At 38.9% G+C, this 26600-nt stretch overlaps 1 protein-coding gene and 1 long non-coding RNA gene across 3 annotated transcripts in view; both read left to right on the forward strand.

Annotated features, from left to right (window-relative positions):
- LOC120720121 (ribonuclease inhibitor-like) overlaps positions 1-26600 on the forward strand; it is a 59731-nt gene that overhangs the window by 19196 nt on the left and 13935 nt on the right. The window contains exon 4 of one of the 2 annotated variants that reach the window (XM_040009753.1): positions 3838-4011. In XM_040009753.1, the coding sequence (XP_039865687.1) occupies positions 3838-4011 (174 nt within the window). Of the gene's footprint in view, positions 1-3837; positions 4460-26600 lie in introns of those variants that run through there. The other variant, XM_040009752.1, reaches the window with a different exon arrangement.
- LOC120720123 lies at positions 13777-15447 on the forward strand. The gene is made up of 2 exons (XR_005692803.1): positions 13777-14626; positions 15086-15447. It is a non-coding gene; the product is annotated as an uncharacterized LOC120720123 (long non-coding RNA).

Raw genomic sequence — 26600 nt, forward strand, 5'->3', positions numbered from 1 at the left:
GTCCAAAACCTTCTACGTCTGGTGGCTTGTGGTAAGGAGCAGATCAAACGAGTAAAGAATTACGTTATAATTATAAATGGCTTCAACAGCACATTCAGGTCTGTGAGACTCATTCAGACACTGAGCCGTGGCTCTGTGCTACATGCACATATTTCTGCATCTCTGCCATTCAGACACACTTTATATATAGTATATTTTATGTAGTGTTCAATACTGAACTGTACATTTAGTCTTTTTAAAGGCAGCAAGTTTTATTCAGTGTTTTCATAAAAGCCTTATTTTTATCCATTTACTGCTATTAGGAAGAACACGTGAGGTTTAAGACCTGGACCAGTTTGAAACCTTTTGTCATCCACAATGGAAAATGGGTGGAAATAAAAATGGGTCTCACTTTAGCCAGCTCCTAATTTTATCAGTTCTACTCTCAGCGTCTCCTGTATATCTCCTGTATGAATTTTGCACTCAGCTTTGTGGTCTCCAATATCACTGAAATGCAGCCAGATGCTGCTCATTTTGCCTTTTCACTCTTTCCTGACACGCTTGCATTTCAGTACAGCTCCCATTTCTCTGTGTACTGGTCTCTACCACTACCCTTGCTGTCTATGGGACATTTCCGTCTTCTTTCACATAATGGTATGATCCCAGTCTGTCTCTTAAAGTGTTTGGCCACATGGTTTGCTCATCAGAATAAAACCTCAGCCGTGCTCACATTGATTATCAGCAAGCCTGAAAATTCTTCAATATTTGACATATGAAATTATCTCAAGGGCTGGATTTGGTCCACGGGCCATATGTTTGACACCCCTGGTTTACACAGTTTGGTATTCAATGTACAAGTGAGCTAGCTCTCAGCTAACTAGCAGACAAGCTAACTGCTGGGACTGCGTCTTTCTAACAAGAGCGTCAGACACTCAGACTGGTTTCCTTTGTGGATGATGATGTGTTCTCACACTGATCCTTCATGCTGATGCTGCCATCCACCCACTGCTCCTGGATTCCTCATCATCATCTCCATCAGCCCTCACAATACTCCACCTTCATCAGCTTCATGTTCAGGAGCCTGGATGGACAGTAATTCTTTCCATGGGTTATGGTGGGACATTGAGAGCTGAAATCAAACAGCAGTGAGGAATGAAAGACTGATTCATTTCTATTTAGTCTTGTGATGTGCAGCTTTGTTCAGAGCATTAAGGCCCAGCAAAGATTACTGAGGTCATAGAGTCCTGATGAAACCTGTGTGCTTATAGAAACTGAGACCAGATGAACCAGAATAGAAGGACATTAAAATGAAGTGTCAGCTACACAAAGGCAAAGCTATTCAGTTGTTGCTGTGAGTTATTTAAATGGAGGATGGAGTCAGACTTTAAGCTGCTGGACTCAGTCACTATATCCTGTTGTCCTCATAGAACCTGGACACACAGACTCACCTGTGACACAGTGACACACAGTGTGGGCTACACACACATTAGAAAGTGGATCAGTCACTATATCCTGTTGTCCTCATAGAACCTATATCCTATATTCACTATATTCTGCACAAACGCTCATCAGCTCATTTACTGTGCAGGACTTTGAGTGTGTGAAGTGTGTGTTTGTGCTGGATTTCCTTTGGAGAATCTCAGTCAGAAACAAGACAAAGAAAAACTCTTTCAACAGTCCAGGTTGAGTTGACAACATGAACTGCATTTATCTTCCTCTGACTTGACATGTTCTTCCTCCTCTGCACCGAGCCAGCTGCTAAGACTCACAAGCTCATTGACATTTTCTGATGATAAAGAAACTCTCTTCTTCTGCACAATATGAGCAGCAACAGAGAAGAAGCTTTCACAGGTACAGATGTTGCAGCTGTGGCCAAGTACATGTGCTGCATGTTGGAGCAGCACTCTAATGGACAGGCCTCTGTACTGATGGTGGGCTCTGCTCTGTATCCACCACACTGATCTCAGCTGAGTCTTCCTCCTGTTCACACTCTGATGAAGCACCAACAGGGCCAACTTCTTCTCTGGTGGCTCGGGTGTTGTTGCTTCCACAGGTTTCCCTCCAACAACCCTCTGTTCCTTCAGTGAGTTCAGTAAGATCTGGGTAAACACTTGAGCTCCTTGAATCTGGCTCCAGCAGCAGTTTTCACATATACAATGTTGGCATTTTTCTTGCGTGTCTCCAGGTCTGTTCTGAATGTAGACTTGAATTTGACCACGTAGGCGGGGCCATCATCTGAGCTCTCCATCACCTGAGAGAGATGACAAAACACAGAATCACAGAGCATGAAACCAACGTTTCTCCTCCCAGAAGTTCAGTCACAGACCTGCAACAGAAACAAGAGTCAAAGATTCAAATGACGCAGAGCTTTCATTTACTTATATCCACAAACATGTCCTCTACATATTCATGCTGTATTTACACACACATACAGAGGCTGTTTGTCTCTCACACACAGACAGGACACTGAGAAATACATCATGTTAAATATACCTGCAGGCTTCCAGCTGTGCACTTTGTCCCTGTCAGCTGTGATTGCCATGGCAACCTTGGTGTTGTGCGCGATGCAGGGACGTGTTCAAAGGCAGACGTCTGGCAGCAGCATCATATTTGATGCACTATCTGTACTGAGTGTGCTGACTTTATTTCAAATGTCCCACTGCTGTGCAACATGAATCACATGTTCTGCACGTTTCTGTAACTCCCAGGTAACCATGGTTACCCAGCCACGCCCAGTAGTCTCCAGAGAGACCAACAGCTGGTTCATGTTGTAACGCCGTGGCTTTCGTAGCCTCTCCTTCTTCTACAGCTCATGTGTTCTTCTTGTGATGCTGCGTCTTGAGGCTTGAATTTGTGTCAGTTCCAGTTTTAGAGCTCGAAAGTGCAGCTATCATGTTAGGAATATGTTAGGAATAGACAGGAACACTGAGCACACTGAGGTCAAATCTTTATTTTACCACTCGCTGCATTCTTGATGTTCATGAATTCAGCAGGTTCATGATTGTCTGCAGCATTAATCTCATATTTCCATTAAAAGTGTTGAATTTGACTGTTTGATGTTCTTTATGATCTCTGGCACCAGTTCATCTGTAGGCTGAGCTCAGTCCATCCATTTAGTGAAATGATGTTTAAAGGTCTCCTTGTTCTGTGAGCGTGCACAGATCCTGAAGCAGAAAGCCTGGGTTACAGAGAAATTATCATCACTGTGGTGATGCTCATCATCTCTGACTGGGATTTGAGGTTTTGTCAAAGCAGCAAAGAAACCCTGGCTATGCTGGACTGGGTGTGGAAGCAGCTCCCAGTTTGAGTTCAGGAGACAGACACCCTCTCTACTTTGAAGATCAGCTTCAAACTTTCCTTTTTGATAAAGCTTATAGTTCGAGCTGGATCAGGTGACCCTGAACCATCCCTTAGTTATGCTGCTATAGGCTCAGGCTGTTGGTGGACTTCCCATGATGCTCTGCTTTCTTCTCCCCTCTTTTCACTCCTGATGCTTTTATATGTCACTACTGCATGTCCTTAACTTTTGTCTCTCTGTTTTGTTCTTGTCTCTCTGAGCTCATCTCTTCTCTTTCCCCTCACCCTGCAACCAGTCATGGTAGATGCTCCTCCTGGAGCCTGTTTTCACTGGGAGGATCTTTGTGTCAAAGGGAGTTCTTCTTCCCACCATCACCAAGTGCTGCTCACAGTGGAGGCTGTTACCTTACACTGTTAAACAGCTTCAGATGACTGTTGTTGTCTGTTGGGTATTGTCACTTATAAATAAAGTTACATTGAATGGATGTAAATGGATAGATGTTATTGTGACAAAGAGAAAACAACTGTTGACAGATAGATTGTTGTTTTGTGTGTCTGCAGTCTGTCAGGCTGTCTGATCACAGAGGAAGGCTGTACTTCTCTGGCCTCAGCTCTGAGCTCCAACCCCTCCCATTTGAGAGAGCTGGACCTGAGCTACAATCATCCAGGTCCCTCGGGAATGAAGCTGCTGTCGGCTGGACTGAAGGATCCAGGCTGGAGACTGGACACTCTCAGGTATGGAGAGAAAATCTGATAGAGGAGGAAGAGCTGGAAACATTTCCTGTGTCTTTCACTCACTTCCTGTTTGTTTCCTGCAGATGAAACATGAACAATCACACATGCAGGAATATTTTCAGGGACAGACACACTAGTCTAGCTGGATAGTACATGGATATTTATGTAGGGGTCTCCAAGGAGTCTGTTTGCAGGAACATCTAGGTCACAGGTGTACCTGATAAAGTGTCAGCTAACATTTGGAAATGGAAGCTTAAATAATGACAAACTGTACATTCACAGCTGAATTCACAATAAATTTTTTGTCAAGTGCACATTTTTCTGTTATTGTTCTCAAACAACAGAATGAGAATGAAATATTGATTCTAACAGGGCCCATAAACAGCATTAGCTTAGCAGCATTAGCTTATCAGAGTTTCCATCATGTTCACACAAATCCTTAGCAGAGGAAAGTGGCCTACTTATCAATAGATGCTCAAGTTGTATAAAGAAAGGGAAAACAGTATTAGCATTAGCTGCTAATGGCAGCTTACTTAGCATAAACTCTTCACATCTTTATAATGCAAGGGAAAGGAGTCACTCATGGAAGACTATTTAGCATTAACCTCTCACATCATTATAACACAAGAGAAAAGGGTATTAGCATAAGCTACTAATGCTTATTCACCTCAAATTAGGCTAATGGTAGCCTACTTAGCATTTACTCCTCACTAATATAATGCTAATTCACATCAAATTAGCATTAGCTGCTCATGTTGTTATGAGGAAAGAGAAAACGGTATTAGCTTTAGCTACAAATAATTATTCAGCCCTAATTAGAATAAGCCTCTAAAAGCAGCCTACTTAACATTATCGTTGTTACCCAACGGAAAAGAGTATTAGTATTAGCTACTATCATTTTTAATAAGTAAGAGAAAACAGTGTTAGCATTATTGAATAATGCTAATTCACACTAAATTAGAATTAGCTATTTACAAGAGCGTACTTAGAATTAGCCGCTCACATTGTTATAAAGTAAGGGAAAACAGTATTAGTATTAGCACATAATGCTAATTCACGTCAAAGTAGCATTAGTTAATAATGGCAGCCTACTTAGCATTAACTGCTCACTAATATAATGCTAATTCACATCAAATTAGCATTAGATGCTCACATTGTTAAAAGGGAAGGGAAAACAATATTAGCATTAGCTGCTAATAATTATTCACCTAATTAGAGTTAGCCCCTAATGGCAGCCTAGTTAGCATTAACTCCTGACATCGTTATACTGCAGGGGAAAAGGGTTACCATTATCGGATAATGCTAATTTACATCAAATTAACAATAGTTAATAATGGTAGACTTCGTATCATTAGCTGCTGCCATTCTTACAAAGCAAAGGAAAACAATATGAGCATTAGCTGCTAATGCTTTTTCATCTAAAATTAGCATTAGCCACTAATGGCAGCCTACTTAGCATTAACTCCTCACTAATATAATGCTAATTCACGTCAAATTAGCATTAGCTGCTAGCATCAGCCTACCTAGCACTAGCTTTTCGCATTGTTAAAAGGGAAGAGAAAACGATATTAGCATTAGCTACTAATAATTATTCACCCCTAATTAGAATTAGCCGCTGATGGCAGTATACTTAGCATTAACTCCTCACATTGTTATAATGTAAGGGAAAAGAATTAGCATTATCTAATAATGTTGACCTTGGCCCACTGGAAAAGTTCAGAACTAAAGATTTAGGAGTGTTTCTCGATAGCTCTTTCTCATTTGAGAAACAAATGAATTCTGTTATTAAAACCAGCTGTAAGGTTTATATTGTTGATTGTCATTTATGCTTAGAAATATTTACTCATATATGCTTAGAGTTGTATAATCGATTGCATGATGATAGAGGTTTGATCCTTAGTAGTCTGTAAAGACTCTGCGTGCCTTCCAGAGTGCTCTGGCATGCACACAGCACTCGGGGCCATGAGAGAGGTCGTACCCTCTCTTACTGATTTATGGTGTAGGACAGGGGTCTCAAACTCAATTTAGCTGGGGGCCGCTGCAGGCAGAGTCTGGGTGAGGCTGGGCCGCATTAGGTTTTCCACAAGAAAGGCATGGTTAAAAAATTCCAATCTTCTCAAATCTCTTTATTTTTATTTTTTAACACAAAATATGAAAAATAAATAAACAAATTAAGAATTAATAAGAAAATAAATCAATCTGTAATACATAAATAAAATAATAATAAGATATTTTTCAGTCTTCTATATCTGCTGTATTTAGATTGAAATGTCTGTATTAACAGTTCTATAACCTTCTTCTGAACATGAATGGAACACTGTAGAAAATGAACTGTTCTTCTGAACATGGCTTCTCTTGCCTACTCCTTGCTGCTAGAGACCTGGCAGCGTTTCCTCTCGCATAGCCGAGCCAGATTTGGCCTGAGGGAGGAAGCAGTTGCGACCCTCAGTATGTCTTGAAGATGATCATCCGATTGTATTGTATTGTATTCCTTGTGCAGCGCAACTTTCTCTGTGCAAATAGGACAGGTCGGGGTGCCCCTGTGCTCAACAGAGAAATATTGCATTTCCCACTTTTCCTGAAATTGTCGGTGCTCATCACCAACCTTTCTCTTCACCGCAGGCTTTGAAAAAGACATGTTTGGGGCTATGTGACATTTATAATTCTACTTGGTGTCACTGTCGCATTGAAGTTTCAATCAAGCGTTTAGCCGACGGACGGGGAACGTCTCAACGCGTAGAGAACGTCATTTCTGCTTCTTTTTCTTGCAACCGTAGCACGGCGATCGGCAGATAAAAAGCCGGTAGCAGTCTCCTTTGTTTTTACGCTCGATGTTCATGTCTTTCATGACGACACGAACACCGTGGCGTTTGCAGATGGTAGAAAGTGCAGGGATAGCGAGCGCAAAACAGGCGACTGCTCACGGCGCCGGGCTGTTGTTACAGGAGAAAGAAGCGGAAATGACACCGTGACATATAACAAATAACATCAGCTGTTTCTGATGTTAGTTGTTGTGACTGCTTTTACATTATATTGAAATATATGTAATGTTCATGTTTGCTGCAATGCAAACGGAGTGATGCAAATAAAAACATCGAGCCACAAATTACGGTGCGACCCTATAATTAGTCCGGGTTACCGGGGACTGTTGTTGCCGATGAACAGGTGTCGCTATGTGACTGCAGACTAAATTGGGCTGCATTGAGTTCATGACTTTTCTTTTATCCCGCCGCCTACGCATCACTGTGAGAGTTAATATGAGATCTCTCTCTGTGGAAACATAACTTTAAATCCCACTGACGTGTGTATAAATCTATATACGTATAATGTCCCGCTGGGCAGCAACTTAAAAAAACAACTTTTTTTTGAAGTGTTGTGAACGCAGCGCGCTGGGGCGAATGTCGGCGTTTGCCCAATAGAAAGGAGGAAGCCAGCCAGGCACAGAAAGAAAGAAACACTCCAGGGCAACGCTGCTGGAACTTTGACTCATTGAGAAATGTTTCCCTGCTTGCATCAAGCCCGGCTGGTGTCCCCTGAGATCCATATCCCACCCTGATTGGTGGGTTAATTCAGCTCCGCCCACAACACTGTAAAGTGTCATACATTATCAAACTAACATTACATTTTCATATTAAGGTGGGGCCAAAAACTATCGTCCTGCGGGCCGCAATTGGCCCGCGGGCCGCGAGTTTGAGACCCCTGGTGTAGGAGGACACCTGCTCTGTGTCTGGTTAAGTATAAGAGCCCTTTGTTAGGGGGACCGCTGGACTCTTAGCACCAGCTTTGGGGTCACAGGGTCACATCTGGAACACACACACACACACACACACCTACACACACACACACACACACACACACACACACACACACACCTACACACCTACACACACACACCTACACACACACACACACACACACACACACACACACACACACATTCTTGTCTTGCATAACGACTGAGGACCGGGTGAGTGCACTATCAAAGTGAGGACCACCATTTCTGCTACACTTGCAGACAAACCTTTGCGATTTTTGAACACTGGGTGGCTCTCTGACACCAAAAATCACCTCAAAATCTTAAAACACTCAAGTAGAAAAAAAACTTATTTTACTATCAGAATGAGGACATGGCCATAGGGTGCCATTCGGGTGATTTTTCACCAGGGGGTGCTTTTGAGTTCGTTTCTGTCTATATGTTTTTTTCTGTTTGCATTTACTCCTTGACATTTTCTATTTTAGTGCAACCAAATAATGTGTAAGTTAAACAGTCTCAACTTTATACATAAATAGAATAACTAAAAAGTTCTGATAATCTATCAATACAACCCTACATAACAAAAAAGGTAGTATTACATTTCAAATACCGCTGTAGATTTTATTAATAATTACCAAGGAAATTCCCACAATGGTGCAACAAGAGCAAATTCAGTTTATTTCACAATGTAACATCCTTCCAGAGGAATAATAATTGCTATTATAACAATGAAGACAACTATTAAGTCTAATGACTTACAACTAAAATAGTGATCAATAACTTTGATCAGTTTGTTTTGACTTTTGCCAAAAAGAAAAATCAGTAAAGCTTAGGATGGCTACAACTGTACCAGTATGACCTTCCTGCTTCCTACATAATTAAAACCAAAATTAAACGTTTCGCCAATGAACATCATAAGACCAAAACAAGTTTTCTGCTGCACTGAGCAAAGGTGGACACTTTAGGATGTGTTCTAACCATTAAGCCATTAAGAAGGTGAACAACTTAGATGCCTAATGTACTTTAACAGATTATAAAATAAATGAACCAAAAACATCCTGGGCAAAAACCTAGAACTTAAAATCCAAAACGGGTTACCTCAAAAGACACCAGGTAAAGGTATTTTCATCGCCCTCACAGTTCACCACTCCAAAACATAAAGCCAATCAAATTACAATCAGACTCGCAATTGCTACCAAAGCCGTCAAGTCAGTCACAAACCAAGCATGAGAAGACAAAATTAAATCTTAAATCCTAAATAATGTCTTAACATTATCAAGGTAAACTTATTTTAGAAGAGTTTTTTACAAGCAGACCTTCGATTCAGAGTGACAATCGTGTTGTACACAAAGTTTTTAACATCTTTCCATGAGCGATTAGCTAGGTCTTTTTCCGCTTCTAAGCATTTCATGCAGTGTTCTTTTTTTGGAACTTTACGCTCTGCGACAAATTTTCCCAGCCGTCTTTGCACTGCCGTCTTCTCTGCTTCACTCCATGGCCGCTTGACCTTCACACGAGGGATCTCTACAAATAACACAAAGGACAACATGGACTGTTAACTTTACAACATGTATGTAACCGTATTTTTTTTGTTTTTGTTTTGTTTTTGAAATGGGGTTCTGCTTGTATATATTTACAGGAAATGCCTAACCCAACTGTAGGCTGAACGGTTTACTCAAAAAATTGTACCCAAGATATGTAGTAAGCACTTTTAAATTAAGTATTTTGAGTTCACAGAAACATGAGATCAGTTATTGAGTAATATATCTACAGAGTGAAACAACAGCCAATTGACTTTGATACATTTTGTTTTCAAAGGTACATGTTGCATCTAGCCTTTTAAAATAAGATGCTAACTAGTTATTATTCCTGTTAAAATCATTCATAATAACAATATTCTTGTAAAAAAACAACAAACTGTCAGACTTTAATAATTGGCAATTGTCTTAAATAAGGCAAATATTTCTGATGTACTAGTAATAAAAAAAACCTGTGCTGTTGGTAGTAGTCCTAATCTAGTTAAGTGACATCACATATTCTAAGTCAATTTTTTTTAAATTATGAAATACAATTGCTAATATCCTTGACAATGTAACAAATTACCTAGATCATGATTCAGAACCAAACATAACTGATTGACATGATCTTTTCATTTTATCTGAATTTATGCGTTTTATTTGACAAACTGTCACAGTTTTGCGACTGGCGCACAGATACAATACCAAAGAGCAGAATTAAGTTTTGTCTATCATTAGTCATAAGGCCTGTACTACAAAGCACATTCAACATATCAAGGCTATCTTTCCATAATCTGGATTCACTTAACCTGAAAGTGGCGATCTGGATAAGTGGTCACAAAAAGCTTAACCTGCATTGTCGCATGAAAGGGGTGGCATTGTGAGCATCTGTTCACTAATGATTATTGAAAAGCGTACTGGAAACAGAAGCTAATTTTTCAAAAGATAAAAGTATAGTATTAGGCAAATATGAAGATATTAAAACAGACTGCAGCATAACTAAGGGAGGATTCAGGGTCACCTGGTCCAGCCTGAAATATATGCTTTAGCAAAAAGGAAAGTTTGAAGCCTAATGTAGTCTACTCGATGAGCTTTGTTGCTTGTACTTGCCGTTTCTTGCTGTCTGTTCACAAACCTCTCACTGAAAATGATGGTCCATACTGTCAATCTAGTTCACTTTACAAATTTTGATTTTAAAACACAACATCTGTGTGTGTAATTGGTGGAAACTAAAATACGCATTGTAAAAAAAAAATAACATTGAGATAAAGTAGTTGTCTTTAATTGGTAAATCATAGGACCTTAAACAGGTATTTTCTATGATAATATAACAAGACATTTTCAGCCTGCATTTTTTTTTAAATTCCAGACTTGTGAAATGACCTGCAGAACCCTACCATGTGTTTTGTAGTGCTGTTCTTGCAAAGTGTGAACTCACGCAACACAGCAGGTTAAACTAGTCCCTTACCAGAATAGGTAGCCTAACTAATCATAGATATAACAATGAATGTGAAACATTAATTCTTTCAGCTGCACCCTTTAGGGGTCATCACAGCGGATCATCTCCTCAACCTCCTCCTATACCAGCATCCTCCTCTGTCACACCAACCTTCTGCCTGTCCTCCTTTGTATTGTATTGTATTGTATTGTATCTTTATTTGTTTCAGACATATAAAACAAAAAACAATATATACACACTACATATATTTTCATTTACAGATACGAATATATATGTAGATATACACACACACACGTATGTGTTCAGATAAACAAAAAATATATAATGAAATAAAACAAAATCGTCTGACATAATGTAACAATGTTTGGTCTGAAAAGGAGTAGGAAGAAGTATGAACATACTTATTAATTCCTACCCCTGCTCAGCATCTTATTGATCCCACATAATTCACCTAATTCCCATCATGTATTTTATTCTATTCTGTACAGTTGTGTACTGTATTTATTCTTATTGTATTCAAATTTTTGCCTCATAACTTTTGCACTGTCCACTTCCTGCTGTGACAAAACAAATTTCCCACGTGTGGGACTAATAAAGGTTATCTTATCTTATCTTATCTTATCTTATCATCACATACTCCACACGATACACGAGGAGAACCTATATAAACTTGGCTACCGTGATTGATATAATTTGGATATAATTTGATATTTTTATACATACAATGGGTGATCATCTTTATCGGTATCATATTCTTCCAAAATCAGTTTTCGAAGTATTTTCATGAACTTACTAATTCCTGAGCATTGCTGTAGATCTATAGTAAAACTATTCCACAGTTTTACCCCATAAATAGTGACACAAAAGGTTTTAACCTTTGACCGTGCTTTAAGAATCCTTAGATTCAATTTCCCCCTCAATTCATAGTCTCCTTCTCTGTCATAGAACATCCTCTGTATATTTCCTGGTAACATATTGTATCTGGCCTTGTACATAATTATTGCAGTTTTATATTTTATAAGATCCATAAACTTCAGTATTTTTAATTTCAAAAACATGATGTTAGTATGGTCTCTAAATCCTGCTTTATTAATCATCCTGATTGCTTTTTTTTGAATTTTACATATTGGTTGAAGTGCAGTTTTATATGTGTTTCCCCAAATTTCCACACAGTATTCCAAATATGGCAATATAAGTGAACAATAAAGTACCCGGAGTGATTTGGAAGGCAAAAAATATTTAACTTTACTTAGTACGGAGATGCTTCTTGACAGTTTGGCTTGTATATGCTTTATGTGAGGTTTCCAGCAGATTTTGTTATCTATTATCACACCCAGAAATTTTGTATCCGAAACTTGCTCTATTTCAACATTGTTTACTAATAATTTTGCTCCTGCATCTTTTTTACAATTTCCGAATAACATAAATGTAGTTTTTTCCAAATTTAATGATAACTTATTTCTATCAAACCATGTTTTCAGTTTAATCATTTCTTGTGTGACAATTTCCAAAAGCTGCTGTAAGTTCTCTCCAGCACAAAAAATATTTGTATCATCTGCAAATAGAATAAACTGTAATATATCTGATGTTCTACATATATCGTTGATATAGAGGATAAACAGCTTTGGTCCCAATACTGACCCCTGCGGAACTCCACAAACAATGTCCATACACTCTGATTGATGTTCCCCAATTTTCACAAATTGCTGCCTGTCTCTCAAATAACTCTTTACCCACTCTAACACCACTCCTCTAATGCCGTAGTACTCCAGTTTATCAAGTAATATGTCATGATTAATTGTGTCAAAAGCTTTTTTTAGGTCAATGAATACACTAACTATACATTGTCTTTTATCTATATTGTTGGTGATATTTTCGATCAGTTCCATTAATGCCAATGATGTTGATCTATTTGATCTGAAACCATACTGACTATCCGTTATTATTTTGTGTTTATCTATAAATTTGTCAAGTCTATTAATAAAAACCTTTTCCAATATTTTTGAAAATTGAGAAAGTAGAGAGACAGGCCTATAATTTGTGAATTGGTGTCTGTCACCATTTTTAAACAGTGGTGTTACTTTAGCTGTTTTCATTTGTTTTGGGAATGTACCAGTTTGTAAGGACAAATTGCAAATGTGTGTTAAGGGTTTGGAAATGCCCTCTATCACTCTCTTAACGATTTCCATATCAATGTCGTCAGAGTCTGTAGAGTTTTTTGTTTGTGATTTCCCAACAATATCAATGATTTCCATTTCTTCCACCACCGTTAAGAACATTGAATGAGGATTGCGGTCAATGAGTCTAGTTTCTTTCTCTACAGAATCTGTTATATCAGGAATTGTTTCAGCCAAGTCTGGCCCAACACTTACAAAGAATTTATTGAACTCATTTACCACATCTCTCATATTAGTAATATTTCTATCATTATTTGCGAAATACGAAGGATAGTCTGCCTGCCCCGAGCCCTTTTTGATGATGGTATTTAATGTTTTCCAGATCCCTTTAATATTATTTTTATTCATAATCAGTAATTTTTCATAGTATTCCTTTTTACATGACCTTAAAATACTCGTTAATTTATTTTTATATTTCTTGTATTTATTTTCAGCTTCTGTGCTTCTGTTCATTATAAATTCTCTGTATAAGGTATTTTTCTTCTTACATGCATTTTGCAATCCTTTTGTAATCCATGGGCACTCTGCATATTTTTGTTTTTTACTATATTTCTTTACTGGGCAATGATTATTATATAACAGTTTAAATTTTCCTAAAAAAATCTCATAAGCTTTATCAATATTTTTTTCCTTATACAGCATCTCCCATTCTTGCTTGAGTAAATCACTTTTGAATGCGTTTATTGACTCTTCTGCTCTCACTCGTTTGTATTTTATTGTGTTTTGCTGTTTAACCTTCCTGTAATTGCTGTTATACACTATAAAAACAGGTCCATGAACCTCCTCTGAGGTCTTCCTCTTCTCGTCCTGCCTGGCAGCTCCATCATCAACATCCCTTGGCAGCCTCCTCTGCACATGTCCAAACCATCTCAGCCTTGTCTCTCTTTGTCTCCAAACCTCTGACCTGAGCTGTCCCTATGATGTAGTCATTTCTAATCCTGTCCATCCTGGTCATTCCAATGAAAATCGTCATAGCTTGCCTCACTACCATCTTGTAAAGCTTACCTTTCGCTCTTGCTGCTTTCCTTTTATAACACATCACCCCTGACACCCATCTCCACCCCCTCTCAATTCTCCTCTTCAACTTACTGTAAAGCAATACTTAAACATTTTCAATAATTTTTCTAATTACCAATGAAATAATTCTGGATCAATATTATCAAGAGTTTTTTGTTTGTGTAGGCATATATTCTGCCACAGAGGACAAAACTATAAGGAAATAAAGTCATGTCTACAACCTGATTCATATACTGCAAACAGAAAATTTTAAATACATTTAAAGCTTAAAACATCTCACCCTTTGCTTTGGCCACTTTGGTTTTTCCCCTTTTCCTCAGAGCCAGTCTTGCTTCCTTGCTCTCTTCTAAAACAGAAACACACAAAAAAAAATGGTAGCTGTTATTGTACAAAGCAGATTGTACTGGAATAGAATTTGAGTAGAATACATACAACAGTGTCACTACATTTCAGACAAATGCTTAAACTCACCATCTACATCTGCGAAATAAATTAATGTGCCACATCATCCAAATTCACTGATTTTTTTTCCTTTCTGTTGAATGACTCTGGAAAATCTGACCTTCATCCATCTCACTGCCTCCTCCTTTCTCCTCCTCCTCCTTCTCATTTCCCTGAGGATTACTCTGAGTAGCTGCTATGGGACTTTCACCTGTGACTGACACCAGATGTCAAATATTAGCCATCAGGAGTATATAAATGGTAATTACTCTTCTTTTAGTTAAGCTAAATTAAAAAAGCAAAAGGAAAGAAAAAAACCCCCCACTGCACAGCCATTACAAGGTGGCATTTGTATAAAAATGCATTTGACAAATGTAACAAAAATTAGAATCTGGGTTGTGGTGATAAACTCGCAGATTTCATGTGTTTTTCAGTCTAGTTCTTGCTGTAATAAAAGAGCTCACTATAGAGTGAGTGTACATGATCAAGTGTTATCTGTTGTATAGACTACTGAGCACTGAACTCTGCCAACAGTGTGTTTCTTTGGCTGTAACATGCCACCCAGTTCATTTTAACCATTAGGAATTAGAGCTAACAGGCCAACATCAGTGTCTTATATTAGTCAATGTCACATACATAACTTTAGGCAGTTTATCACGAATGCTGCTTATTAATGAGGCAGTATACCAACAGCTGTACTAGTGAGTAGGTAACACTTACAACCACTATCAGAATAGCCATCATCACTGCATGTGAGGGCCACATTATCGTGTGCAATGTAAGAAATAAATATTGAAAGGATGCAATTATATTTGGACATTTTTTATGAAGAGAGAAGTCTATAACATGACATTGCTGTAAAATGTATAACCTAAGCTAATTTCTATTGTCATGAACTTTAAAATACACGACACTAACAATGCACCAAAAAACAACAAGCAAGAGATCATGAATAGAAGACTAATCTTATTTTAAATCCAGTGCCCGTTTAAATTTAAGATTATGCCAGTCAGGATTCAGTTTGAGGTCCTCTAGTAAGGAATTCTACATCTTCTCTCCTAAACAGGAAAATCTGTTTCTCCAAACAGAGATTCAAAGTAACATCCCTTTCCACCTGGAAGCTAATCATCTCATGAAGCCAAAAACTAAATGCAACTTTAAGGTCACCGAGCAAGTGGGAAACCTGGTTAATAAGCATTTACAGATTTGTTTAGGAGTAACACATTTACTGAAATGATCAAACCAAGATATATTCTAAACATACCACTGCTATGATGCTGAATTTCTCTCCAAAACTGTTGCTTGATTATATAGATGGTGCTTGTGACCACAAGTTATGCATTACATTACATCAAAAATAAAAACCTCAGTGGATCAAACTCTCCGTGGCACAAATAAATGCAATAAATGTAAATATATTTGTGATTTGAAAATCTGCTTACCATTTCAACCTAACATAATGTTTTCATTTATGAAAAGATACATTGGAAACCAAAAATGTGTTCTGCTGTTGTACTGTAAACAGAAAGGACAAAACAGGAACACCATCAATATAATCAGTCCTATTCATTGTCAGTTCATGGTCTTTATTGTCTTAACGGAGCTCATGTATTCCTGGTTATAGGTAAAATAAGAAGATGTTATGGCATGACCGTGTTATTGGACTGTAGAAGATTGCACAGGTCTACCACGTAGACACAGGCTGTAAAATAGGGATGCAAACAAATGTTACTTTCAACGATTTTTTTTCTATATTAAAACCTACTTTCATCCACCTCTGTGTCTTGTTCCTTCGGTCAGCCTGGGTGTCTTTGACTAGCTGGAGGGCTGGGAGCTGGGGAAATTACACCAATAAAAGATGATGAAATATTAGTAATTGGTAGTCCAAAATTTTGATTAGAGAACAGTGCTAACCACCAACATTCTAAAGTTGGGCATACACTGTGCGATTTTTGGGCAATTTTGAGCCGATTTTTCAGTCATGTGTCCATTTTGGCGATCGGCCCAAGTTTCGCCTTAATCGTGTGTCATCGTGTAGTATACATGGGGTAACGAGAAGCAATTAACACCTCACGACCAGCTCCCAATCATCAGTCGGATGGTTGCAAGAAAATCAAACCCTATTTGAAATCCTGTCACCCCTCGTGAGGGTGTCAACACAGCGTCTCACACTTCACACGTGCAAACACAGAAACGGAAGTGATGAAGACAGAGTAGCACAGCAGTGCAGCGTGTGATCTGGACACAAGCGATGGAGGCACAACTTATAGAACTCTAGCAAGCTCATCTGAGCCTTTTCAATGTGGCCTCACAAAATTATCACGACCACAGCAACCATGAAAAGAGTTGGATGGACGTTGCTGCTCGATTGCAGCTGCCTGGTCAATGTTTTTCATTAACATTTTAGCAAAGTTGATGGTGGTGGTGGTGTGTGTGTGTCTGTGTGAGTGAAAGACAGAGGGAGGGAGAGCGAGAGACAGATTTCGTGTTATAAGCTTCATGTTATCGATTAGTCAAGTGTAAAACTATTTGACCACACAATATAATTTCCAATTCAATATAGCAGGACAGTGGGAAAAAAAGACAATAAATACTCTATCATACATACCAGCAACAGAAACCTCCAGGGTGCTGAGGTTCTTGCCCCTTAAGGTGCCAGTGCCTTCCTCCATTGCAAACAGAAGCTTGCTTATCTTAGCAATTTGAAAGGTTTTATCTGTCTGTCTGTAAAAGTCCTGGTGAACTCTGATGTCATGTCCCATGAACCTTGCAACTTGCTCGAGCTCTTGATCATTAAGATCCAGGAGTTGACAAAGTGTGGCAACCTGTTTTCTTAATTTAGTTGACCTCAGAAGCTCAGGGTTTTCTGCTTTGCTTTGGTTTGCATATTTTTGTGGGCAGTCACATCCACGTATGTGTGTCATCCCACCAGGTCTAGCAAAGAGATAGGGATTTTCAGCAGGTACACCAACTGCTTCTCTCTTTTTCACCAACAAATCCATTGACTCCTTCATTCTGTCGCTCAAAAAACACTGCCACTTTCCTGCCTCTCTTTCCCCTGATTCCCCCTGCGGGTTAATAGCTTGCTTAGCTCCTTTTCTAATGGTGACAAGGTTTCGTAAATGTCTTCATTAATGGGACTTGTTTTTACGTTCTTGTAGGTCTGAAGAGTCAAGCATCATGCTTCCCCTTCACGTCACTTGTTAAAGACAATAACCTGTGCCAAAACAGTCTCGTTCAATGCCTTGCATGCTGCCAAATCCATGTGCTGCATCAGTCTCTCTCTTGCTTCACCTTCCACGGTACGGAGATGGTCCCTCAGAGCAATCACATATTTGGTGAGGGGAATGTCATCCTGTTTATTCCACCTCTTTTCTTGTATTGTTTGGTGAGCACTGACAGATACACTGTTCCTCCAGTTTTTGTCCAGAAGTTCAAAGAACTTTTTGGCCGCCTTCTCTGCATGGTCATCAGCATTCATAAGAGTCTGTCCAATCAGGACCTCGACTGCTCCTTTAAGACAAAATCCAATTTTGACTGCTGTTGATGGTTTGCCATATTCATTTTTGCCTGGACTAAAGTTTGTAAGATGCTTGGCAACACTGACAACAAACTCAAATTTTGATGGTTTGCACAAATCTTCAAGAACATTCACTGTCTTGTCCATATCTTTTGCAGCTAACATGAACTGGCCAAGCTCCCTCATCCTTTGCGCAATATATTGGTGCTTAGACTTCACACGGCCATGTCTTGCATAGAGCGATTCTCCATATTTGCAAATCAGAGAATCACTCCTGATGTGAAAGGACACTTGATCTTGTCGCATGTTGTTAATAATAGTCTGACATCCTTTAGATGAATGTTTTATTGGAAGCAGGCGTGCAGCATAACTCTGGACTCTAGGATGTCTATTTTTTGACACACACATTTTTTTATTTTTGCATGACAACTCACGTTTCCATAATGTCTTTTTGCTATACATTCCAAAGCAATACAGGCAAGGTAAATATGCTCCTACTATGGCTTAATTGGATGGCTGCTTCCATGTTACAACTTGTCCTCTGCCTTTTTGTATGACTTTGCTGTTGTGCTTAAAGTCTCCTTTATTGCGAAGTTGTTCTAGAAGATCCTTACTTTCTTTGGAACCTAGAGGGTAGCTAAAGGCATATGACACATCACTCATCTCCATGTGCTTCCTCTGCAGGTGTCTTGATGTTTTGGCTTAGGACTTCCCACAGTAAAGACAATAATGTTTTTTGTCCCATACTCGTTTGTTGTCCTACCTTTTTATACATGTTTTTACAGTCACCTCTGATTTCCGTTTAGCCCGTTTAGCCTTTTTTTCTCCCTTGTGATCATTTCTCTTTCTTTTCCCATATGTTCTGGGTGTCTTTTTAAGAGTCATGTTTCTCAGTTCTTCATTATCACTGTCGCTATTGCTAGAAACGTCACTGATCTTTAGTGTCTTACTTTGTTGACTGTGGGTTTCCTCATCACTTAGGTCTGAAATTTGACTTGGCACGTATTCAGAGTCGGAACAAATGGAGAAATCCAGCTCAGAGCAATCACTCTCCTCCTGAATAGGTAAAGAGAATAATCATCATGAGGAGAAGTCAATTATAGGGATAGAGTTATGTAATAAAGCTGTAAAACTATCTTCCAAAAGTTGAGACGCTGTGTAAAATGCAAGTTAAAATAGAACGCAATGTTTATCAAAGCCCACATCTTAGTGTATGGGGGTGCATTAGTGCCTATGGAGCTAGCAGCATGCACGTGTGGAAACGCATTGTCAGTGCCGAAAGAAAATACAGGTTATAAGAGCAACATATGCTCCCATCTAAACTAGAGATGGCACGATACCACTTTTTTATGTCTGATAACGATATCATAAATTTGGATATCTGCCAATACCGATATGAATCAGATAGTGTTTTTTAATCAATAAAACGTTTTTTTTTAATATCTTGCTGCATTTTGTATAAGTTCATACTCAAGTTTAAATAAACAACAACACTAAAGCTATTCTGTTATACCTGTACGTAAAAAATACAAAATATTTCATAGTTCAGCAAAACTGATCAATCTAATAAAGTTAAACCTACATCATCCTCCCTATTCTGGTATTGTAAAGAGTACTTAGCAGAAATATTAAGCAACCTAAGTAACAGGAGCAATATATATATATATATATATATTAGAGAACCACCCCTCACCCTCCACCTCATGATGCTTAATCGATGTAATCAACTTTAATTTGATGCAGTGTGAAATAAAATGCACAGAAATAAATTATTTTTCAAGAATAATTAAATAGATTCAACATCTTTCTTCAACAGAATTGCAGACTGCACAGATGGTTCCCAAAGGAAAAAGTACTATAGCTTACTAGGGTATATTAGACTTAATAGTTACTTAATAACTATAACTATATAACTTAATAGTTATTGTTAGTTATAAAGTAATGGACTTCTATATATTTTACATCAGATTAAAACTTTGGGTGTAAGATTCAGATATTTATTAAAAGCTCGACATTTTAAATGAGAATAAGAAAGAAAAGTCTGTCTTTGTGCCCCCTTTTCCCTGTTCATGCCCTATCGGCCCCCCTGGCTAAACTTTGCTTGATTCGCCCCTGCACAGTTACCAGCGTCAGCTACGTAGAAAAGAATCCTGGTCTAGAAAGTAATATTAAATAAATTCTAACAACAGATTATCAAGCTTAAATGTGCTTCTGTTATTCAGCCGCTGGTTTCCTCTTTCTGGTGCAAAGTGGGCCAAAAACAAACAAGAGAGACGATCAGCTGATCATTGATCAGTTTCATGATTGAAGTAGCAGCAGGAGAGAGAGAGAGGCAGTCGCTCCATATATCGGTTGTTAAGCTTAATGTGGGAATGCTTTACAAACATTCAGAGATGAACTTAAACACTTGCTTTACTTCTCTCTGGGATCACTTCCTCGGAGATGAAATGCCGGACACAGCCGCTCTATCACGTGACGCACACTGCTCCGACGTGCTACGGTTATGAGCTGAGTTACGCCGTGTCGCAAGTTTTGTGAGGTGCTTTTTTGATATTTAATGGATCGGATTACATTTTTTATTTCTCTCCGATATCCGATCCAGTAATTTACATCAGCATCGGACCGATACCGATACGTAACATCGGATCAGTCCATCTCTAATCTAAACAACATCTTTTTCGGGGAAGGCCTTGGATATTTCAGCAAAGCAATTATAAATCGCATAGTGCATGTATTATAATGGCATTGTTTCATAGTCCAATACTCTGAGTGCTGAAATGACCAGCCTGCAGTCAAAACCGTTCACCTACTCATAACATTTGGAGCATCATGAAACGAAAAATACGACAAAGGCGGCCCAGGACTGTTGAGCAGGTAAAATCTTACATCAGACAAGAAAGGGACAACATTGCTCTCCTTAAAGTCCAGCAACTGGTCTCCTCAGATCCCCGATGTTTACAATGTTGTAAAAACGAAAAGAGAAAATTCACAGTGGGAAACAAGGCCCTGTCTTAACTTTTCTGAGACATGGTACTACCATCACATTCAAAATGATCCCATAATTTTCTTAAAATGGAACAATTTCTCAGTTTCAATTGAAATGTTTTACATGTCTTACTGTTAATAAAATGTGGGTTTATGAGATTTGAAAAACATTGAATTCAGTTTTGATTTACATTCTACACTGCATCCCTTCTTTTATAGACATGAGGCTGTAAAAGAATAATGAACTAAAATGAGACTGATTACTACCGTATGCTGACACCCTTTATTGCATGTAAACTACTTTTTTTTTTAAAGTCAAACTAGTGGCATATAACAAACATGACTTTTTGTTTTCATTCCACAAAGTTATTGTATAAGAAAAGCTGCTAAGAAGATACACTCAAATACTGTTTGAGATAGAAATAACATCTAGAAATGTATTTGAAAAGACATCACATTTCTGGATACATATCCAATGTTCAAGGTTAAAGCTGACCTGAAACACTACATACATTAAGGCTAGATGACACTATGGAGGCCTACTCTTAAAAAAAAAAAATCTCCGATTGAACACTGTCAGTGAAGCTCGTTATTAAAAAAAAAAAAAAAAACAAGCGTTTACAGCATGTTTATTTCCATCTTGGCTGAGTTCAGACTATGAGGTCACTGGGTTGGTTGGTTGGATGGATGCTGATAACAGCTCTACCCTACATTCGTTTATGTTAGCTAACTAGGGACAGAAAGAATAACTAAAAATAAAAGGAAGTCTAAGAGGGATCACTTTGTAACCCTGGCTGCAGCAATGAGTTTATGTTAAAAACCAAGTTAAGACTGTCAACTTTCACTTTTAGTCTCGAAGTGCTTTGTCATTGTTTGCTAGCTGTACTGAAACATAAGAATTCACCTGTTAACTGTAGTGCTCGAGTTTAGAAAGGTGACGCTTAAAAGGTGGCACATCTAAAACGTATTCCCACAGCAGAGAATCTATATCACACTTAAAATATGCTGTAAATAAAAGAATCAGTGAAAACAGGGGCTTCCAGTCTATTTTAAACAGAAACTCTGAATCTAACCTGCCTCCAACCAGATGATGTGTTCATCATGTTTAAAAAAAGATAAAAAATATGCTGTTTGACTTTAACATTCCTGCATACGATTCAGTAACAATTATTAAAGACTACATGTTCAAATATTTGATAAAAAAGGCACATACCTGTGTTTGGCTTGCTGCCGTGGCTTCCTTCACCTAATACCAAAGACAAAAGTCAAAGTTACTTCTCAGTTACATTTACGTAATAACGGCTTAGAGGTGATACAGCACAACTGCACCAACATTTTTCTTAGTCTTCAGCAAGCAAGAAAAGCAGTTCATTTAATGCAGCCCATTACCCATCTCTAACATATAACTGGACTACACTGTGCTTTCCACCATTTCCACCTCCTTTTTCCTTTTCATTTATTTACTGAAGCTCACCTCAATAAGGCTACAGGTTGCTTAACAGTGAGCTCTCATGCAGGTGAACCTGATGTACAAACTATGACCTGCACATACCATATATTTCCAAACGTGCTCCGACATTTTCGGAGACGTCTGTGACCCGCCAGCTCCATAGCAGACAGCGAGGTCGAGGATCACTAGAGCTGGCGAGAACAGCGGACTCCCGGCACATCGTTTTCACCCCCCCCGCGATCTTTTCGCTACTCAGGTTAAACAAACCCCAAAACCCAGCAGCTGTCTATTGTATTGAGTGTACACTAAAATAAAAATAAAAGCGTTCTAACATCTCACCTGCTTCTTTTTATTAAGGCATACGTGTACACTATTCTTATTAATAGAGATTTCGCTACTGAGGTTAAACATGATATATAAGTCACTTAGATCACTTCTAAATGTTAATGTTTGGGGTTTTTTTTCAGTGTTTTATTTGTTAGCGAGTAAATCGGTTTAGCTGAGATTAAAGTTATTAGATTAGATTAGATAAAATATAACTTTATTAATCCCCCGGGTGGGTTCCTCCTTGGTTTTTACACAGCTGACTAAACGTCAAACAGAAAACAGATTAAACAGAAGTATGAGACAGTCGAGAATTTACGCCAGTGTCCTGTTATATTTTAGATAGCAAGGAGCAGACGGCTGAGTTTATTAAACTCCACCGAGACAGCGGTGACGCTAATCTGAAGACTACACCGTCCAATTTCACAGCTGTTTACTTCCGGCCGACCCGACCTCCTGAGGACACGGGCAACGTAGACCGCGAAGGCCGGGTCCGGATGCAGCCCATGAATTTGGACACAGCTACTAATATTTTTCAACGCTGTTGTGCTTTTTTGAAATGTAAACTCCTCCTTAAATAAATGTCCGTGATTAAGGGAAAAGGACACCAAGTTTTGGATTCAGCACCCCCAAAAACATCAAATTTGCCAAAAATATCCCATGCTGCTGAATTTCTTTTCTTTTAATTTGAAGTTGTGTAATTATCAGTTTGCTTGCTAGCAAGCTGCTATTAACTGAGACGAACTTCATGCATAGTTCAAGTTGAAAAAATTAAACCTGACGTAAGATACCTTTTTTTTGTTTCATTTCATTTAAAAAAATTTGCAGTTTTCATATAGCAAAAATGTGAAATCTTACCTGCCGAAACTTTGATTTAAATCTTGCAATCACCAGTTTAATTATGCAGCTTCTCCGTCAGTTGACTGAATGATTGAGATGCAAGCAATGCCCTGCAAAAGTTTGAAAGCGTGCAGTGCAGGTGCGCGGGGGGAGGGGGAGGGTCACTGATGGGTCATGATATCTTAAAGAGGAATTGCAGAGAGCCAAAGTATTCTCTACTTCTCAGCTCTCACTCTGAAACCTGATTTACATTGTACATTATATAAAATAAAGGAAGCCTGACATTGCTTTTACTACAGTTTAAACACATAATGAAACAGCATAATAAAATTAATCTAAAGTAACATTTAGCCTTACAGTCTAAATTGACTTAATGCTTATCAGTAGTCGAAAAGAACTAAGAACCATTACCATATCTATTTTAAATATATATATATTTCTTTTGATTTTTTACACACACTCTAAACGGTCACTGCATTAGGTACACTTTGCTAGTCCTGGTTTGGACTCTCTTTTGCCTTCAGACCTGCCAAAGTGCTGGAAACATTCACCTGCCCCTCCCCCACTGCAGCAGCTATTGGGGTATGGGGGAGGTGCAGGGCATCAGTTAAGTTGGGAGCAGAGTGTAGCACAATATTCTGCACTTCTCATACTTGAGGCACATTTTAAATCACCATAAACTCATCCTCAGTACTCGCTATGTTATCAGGCTATTTATCATAACTTCACAATGAAGTCAGACAATGGACTCAGGGTGAGCCCTTCAGGAGGCGAAATGATGCAATTTAATGCAAAATACGTATTTCATCTGCTATGATGGGAAAGCCAGATATTTCAAAGTTTCATTAATGATGATCAAATTTTGTTTTATATTTTAGATTCTTCGAAGTAGCCACTCTTTGATTTGATTACTACCAAAGTTCTCAAATTTGGACTCATCAGACCAAAGCACAGATGTTCACTGGTCAGATGTCCATTCCTTGTGATTCTGGTGATAAATGTATCCTCAGCAGCAGAGGGGACTCTTGCTCTTCCTTTCCTGGGGCGGGCCTCATGTGAGACAGTTTTGTCGTAGTGCTTGATGTTTTGTGCGACTGCACTTGGGGGACACATTCAAAGTTTTAGCATTTTTCCAGATTGACTGACCTTCAGTTTTTAAAGTAATGATGGACTGTAGTTTCTCTTTACTTAACTGATTGGTTGTTGCCATAATATGAATTTTAACAGTAGTCAAATAGGGCTGTCAGCTGTGCACCAACCTGACTTCTGGACAACACAACTTGTGGTCCCAACCCCATAAAGACAGAAAGAAATTCCACAAATGAACCCTGACAAGGCACACCTGTGAGGTGAAACCATTTCAGATGACTACATCATGAAGCTCACTGAGAGAAGGCCAAAGGTTTGCAGCGTTGTCAACAAAGCAAAGGGTGGAATCTAAAATATAAAACATATTTAGCGTTATACATCAGCTATCTCTTTGATATATAATTCCATATATATTGCTTCATATATTTCATGTCTTCAGTTTGTATGTACAATGTAGAAAGTAGTAAAAAACAGACAAACATTAAGTCAAAAGGTGTCCAAATTTTTGAATGATAGTGTATGGGGGGTGGAGTTGGGAGTGTACTCCGAAGCCCAGATAAACAGAGAGGGCTGTTACAGGAATGGCATCTGGTGTATTTCCATATCGGATCAGTCGGTACCTGGGTTAACAATTACTGCCTCCTGTGCTATTGGCCAACAGAGAGCCGATGGAAACTGTGCTACTATTCGAAGACAAAGGAAGAGGAAAGGGGAGAAGCATGTTAGGAGTCGAAGAGATGGACAGGTAGGAGCGTGGAGGTACTATGACTGGCAAAGGGAGAGAGCTGGCTGATATGAATGGAGAGAAGGAAGGTAGATTTACTGTGTGTGCAGGAGACCAGGTTGAAGGTTGGATGTCAGTTAGAAGAGAAAGAGGAATTCTGCAGTTAGTTTGATAAAGTGGTAGAGAGTGTTGATTGGAGCAGACTGCAGTAGCCATGTAGGTGAAGGAAAGAGAGATAATGAGGAGGTGTTAGATAGCTATAGTGTTAAGCAGAGAAATGCAGAAGGTCAAAATTAGGAAGATGGAAATGGCTGGGGTGAACTCATACTTCAAGAAGAAGGAGGAACAGAAGGTGACGTAGAAGAATGGAAGAAAGTGTACACAGGTGGCTTACATCCTAAACAGAAGGGTCAGTCTGAAAGAGATAGGAGACTGCAAGGTGGTGTCAGGAGAGAATGTAACCATGCAGCATTGGACACTAGTCTGTAGGATGACTTTGAACGTCAAGAAGAGGAAGAGAATGAAGGCAGAGACAAGAACTAAATGGTGGAAGCTGAAGAAGGAAGAATGTTGTGCAGTTGTTAGTTCAGGGAGGAGTAGACATTCTCTGGGTGGAAGGGAAGAGTTACCAGATGACTGGAAAAATACAACTGAAATGGTGAGAGAAAGGCAAAGAAGGTGTTTGGTGTATCTTTTGGAGAGAGAGAAAAGAGGACAGGGAGACTTGGGGGTGGATTGGACACTTTCCTGTAGTTCCTCAAAGGAATAGCTAAGAGAAAGTGCGATAGTCAGGGGAGATGGATAAAAGTAGACAGGAATATTGGGAGGCCAGGCCTACTGCAAAGATAGAGGTGGCAAAGGAAAAAGCTTATACTGAGTTGTATGTGAGGCTGGGTACTAAGGAAGGAGAACAGTACTTGTATGAATTAGCTAGACAGAGATTGAGCTGAAAAGGATGTGCAGCAGGTTAGAGTGATTAAGGATAAAGATGGTGAAGAGAGTGTGTTGAGAAGATGGAAGATAGAAGTATTCTCTCATTGTCTTCATTAATGAAGACATTAATGAAGACAGAAACTGAGGACAGATGGAGGAAAGTTAGTGAATCAGGAAGCGCAGGGGATAAGTAAGGAGGAAGTGAAGGCAGCTATGAAGAGAGGAAAGGCAGTTGGTCCACATGACATATCTGTGGTGGTATAGAGCTGCCCTTTTGTTGTGGGCAGTCTGAGGTACACCTGTGCACTACTCATGATGTCAGATCAGCATCCTGATGTGGCACACCTGTGAGGTGGGAT

This window comes from Simochromis diagramma, unplaced genomic scaffold (assembly GCF_900408965.1).
Source record: "Simochromis diagramma unplaced genomic scaffold, fSimDia1.1 OVJJ01000559.1, whole genome shotgun sequence".
Taxonomy (NCBI): domain Eukaryota; kingdom Metazoa; phylum Chordata; class Actinopteri; order Cichliformes; family Cichlidae; genus Simochromis; species Simochromis diagramma.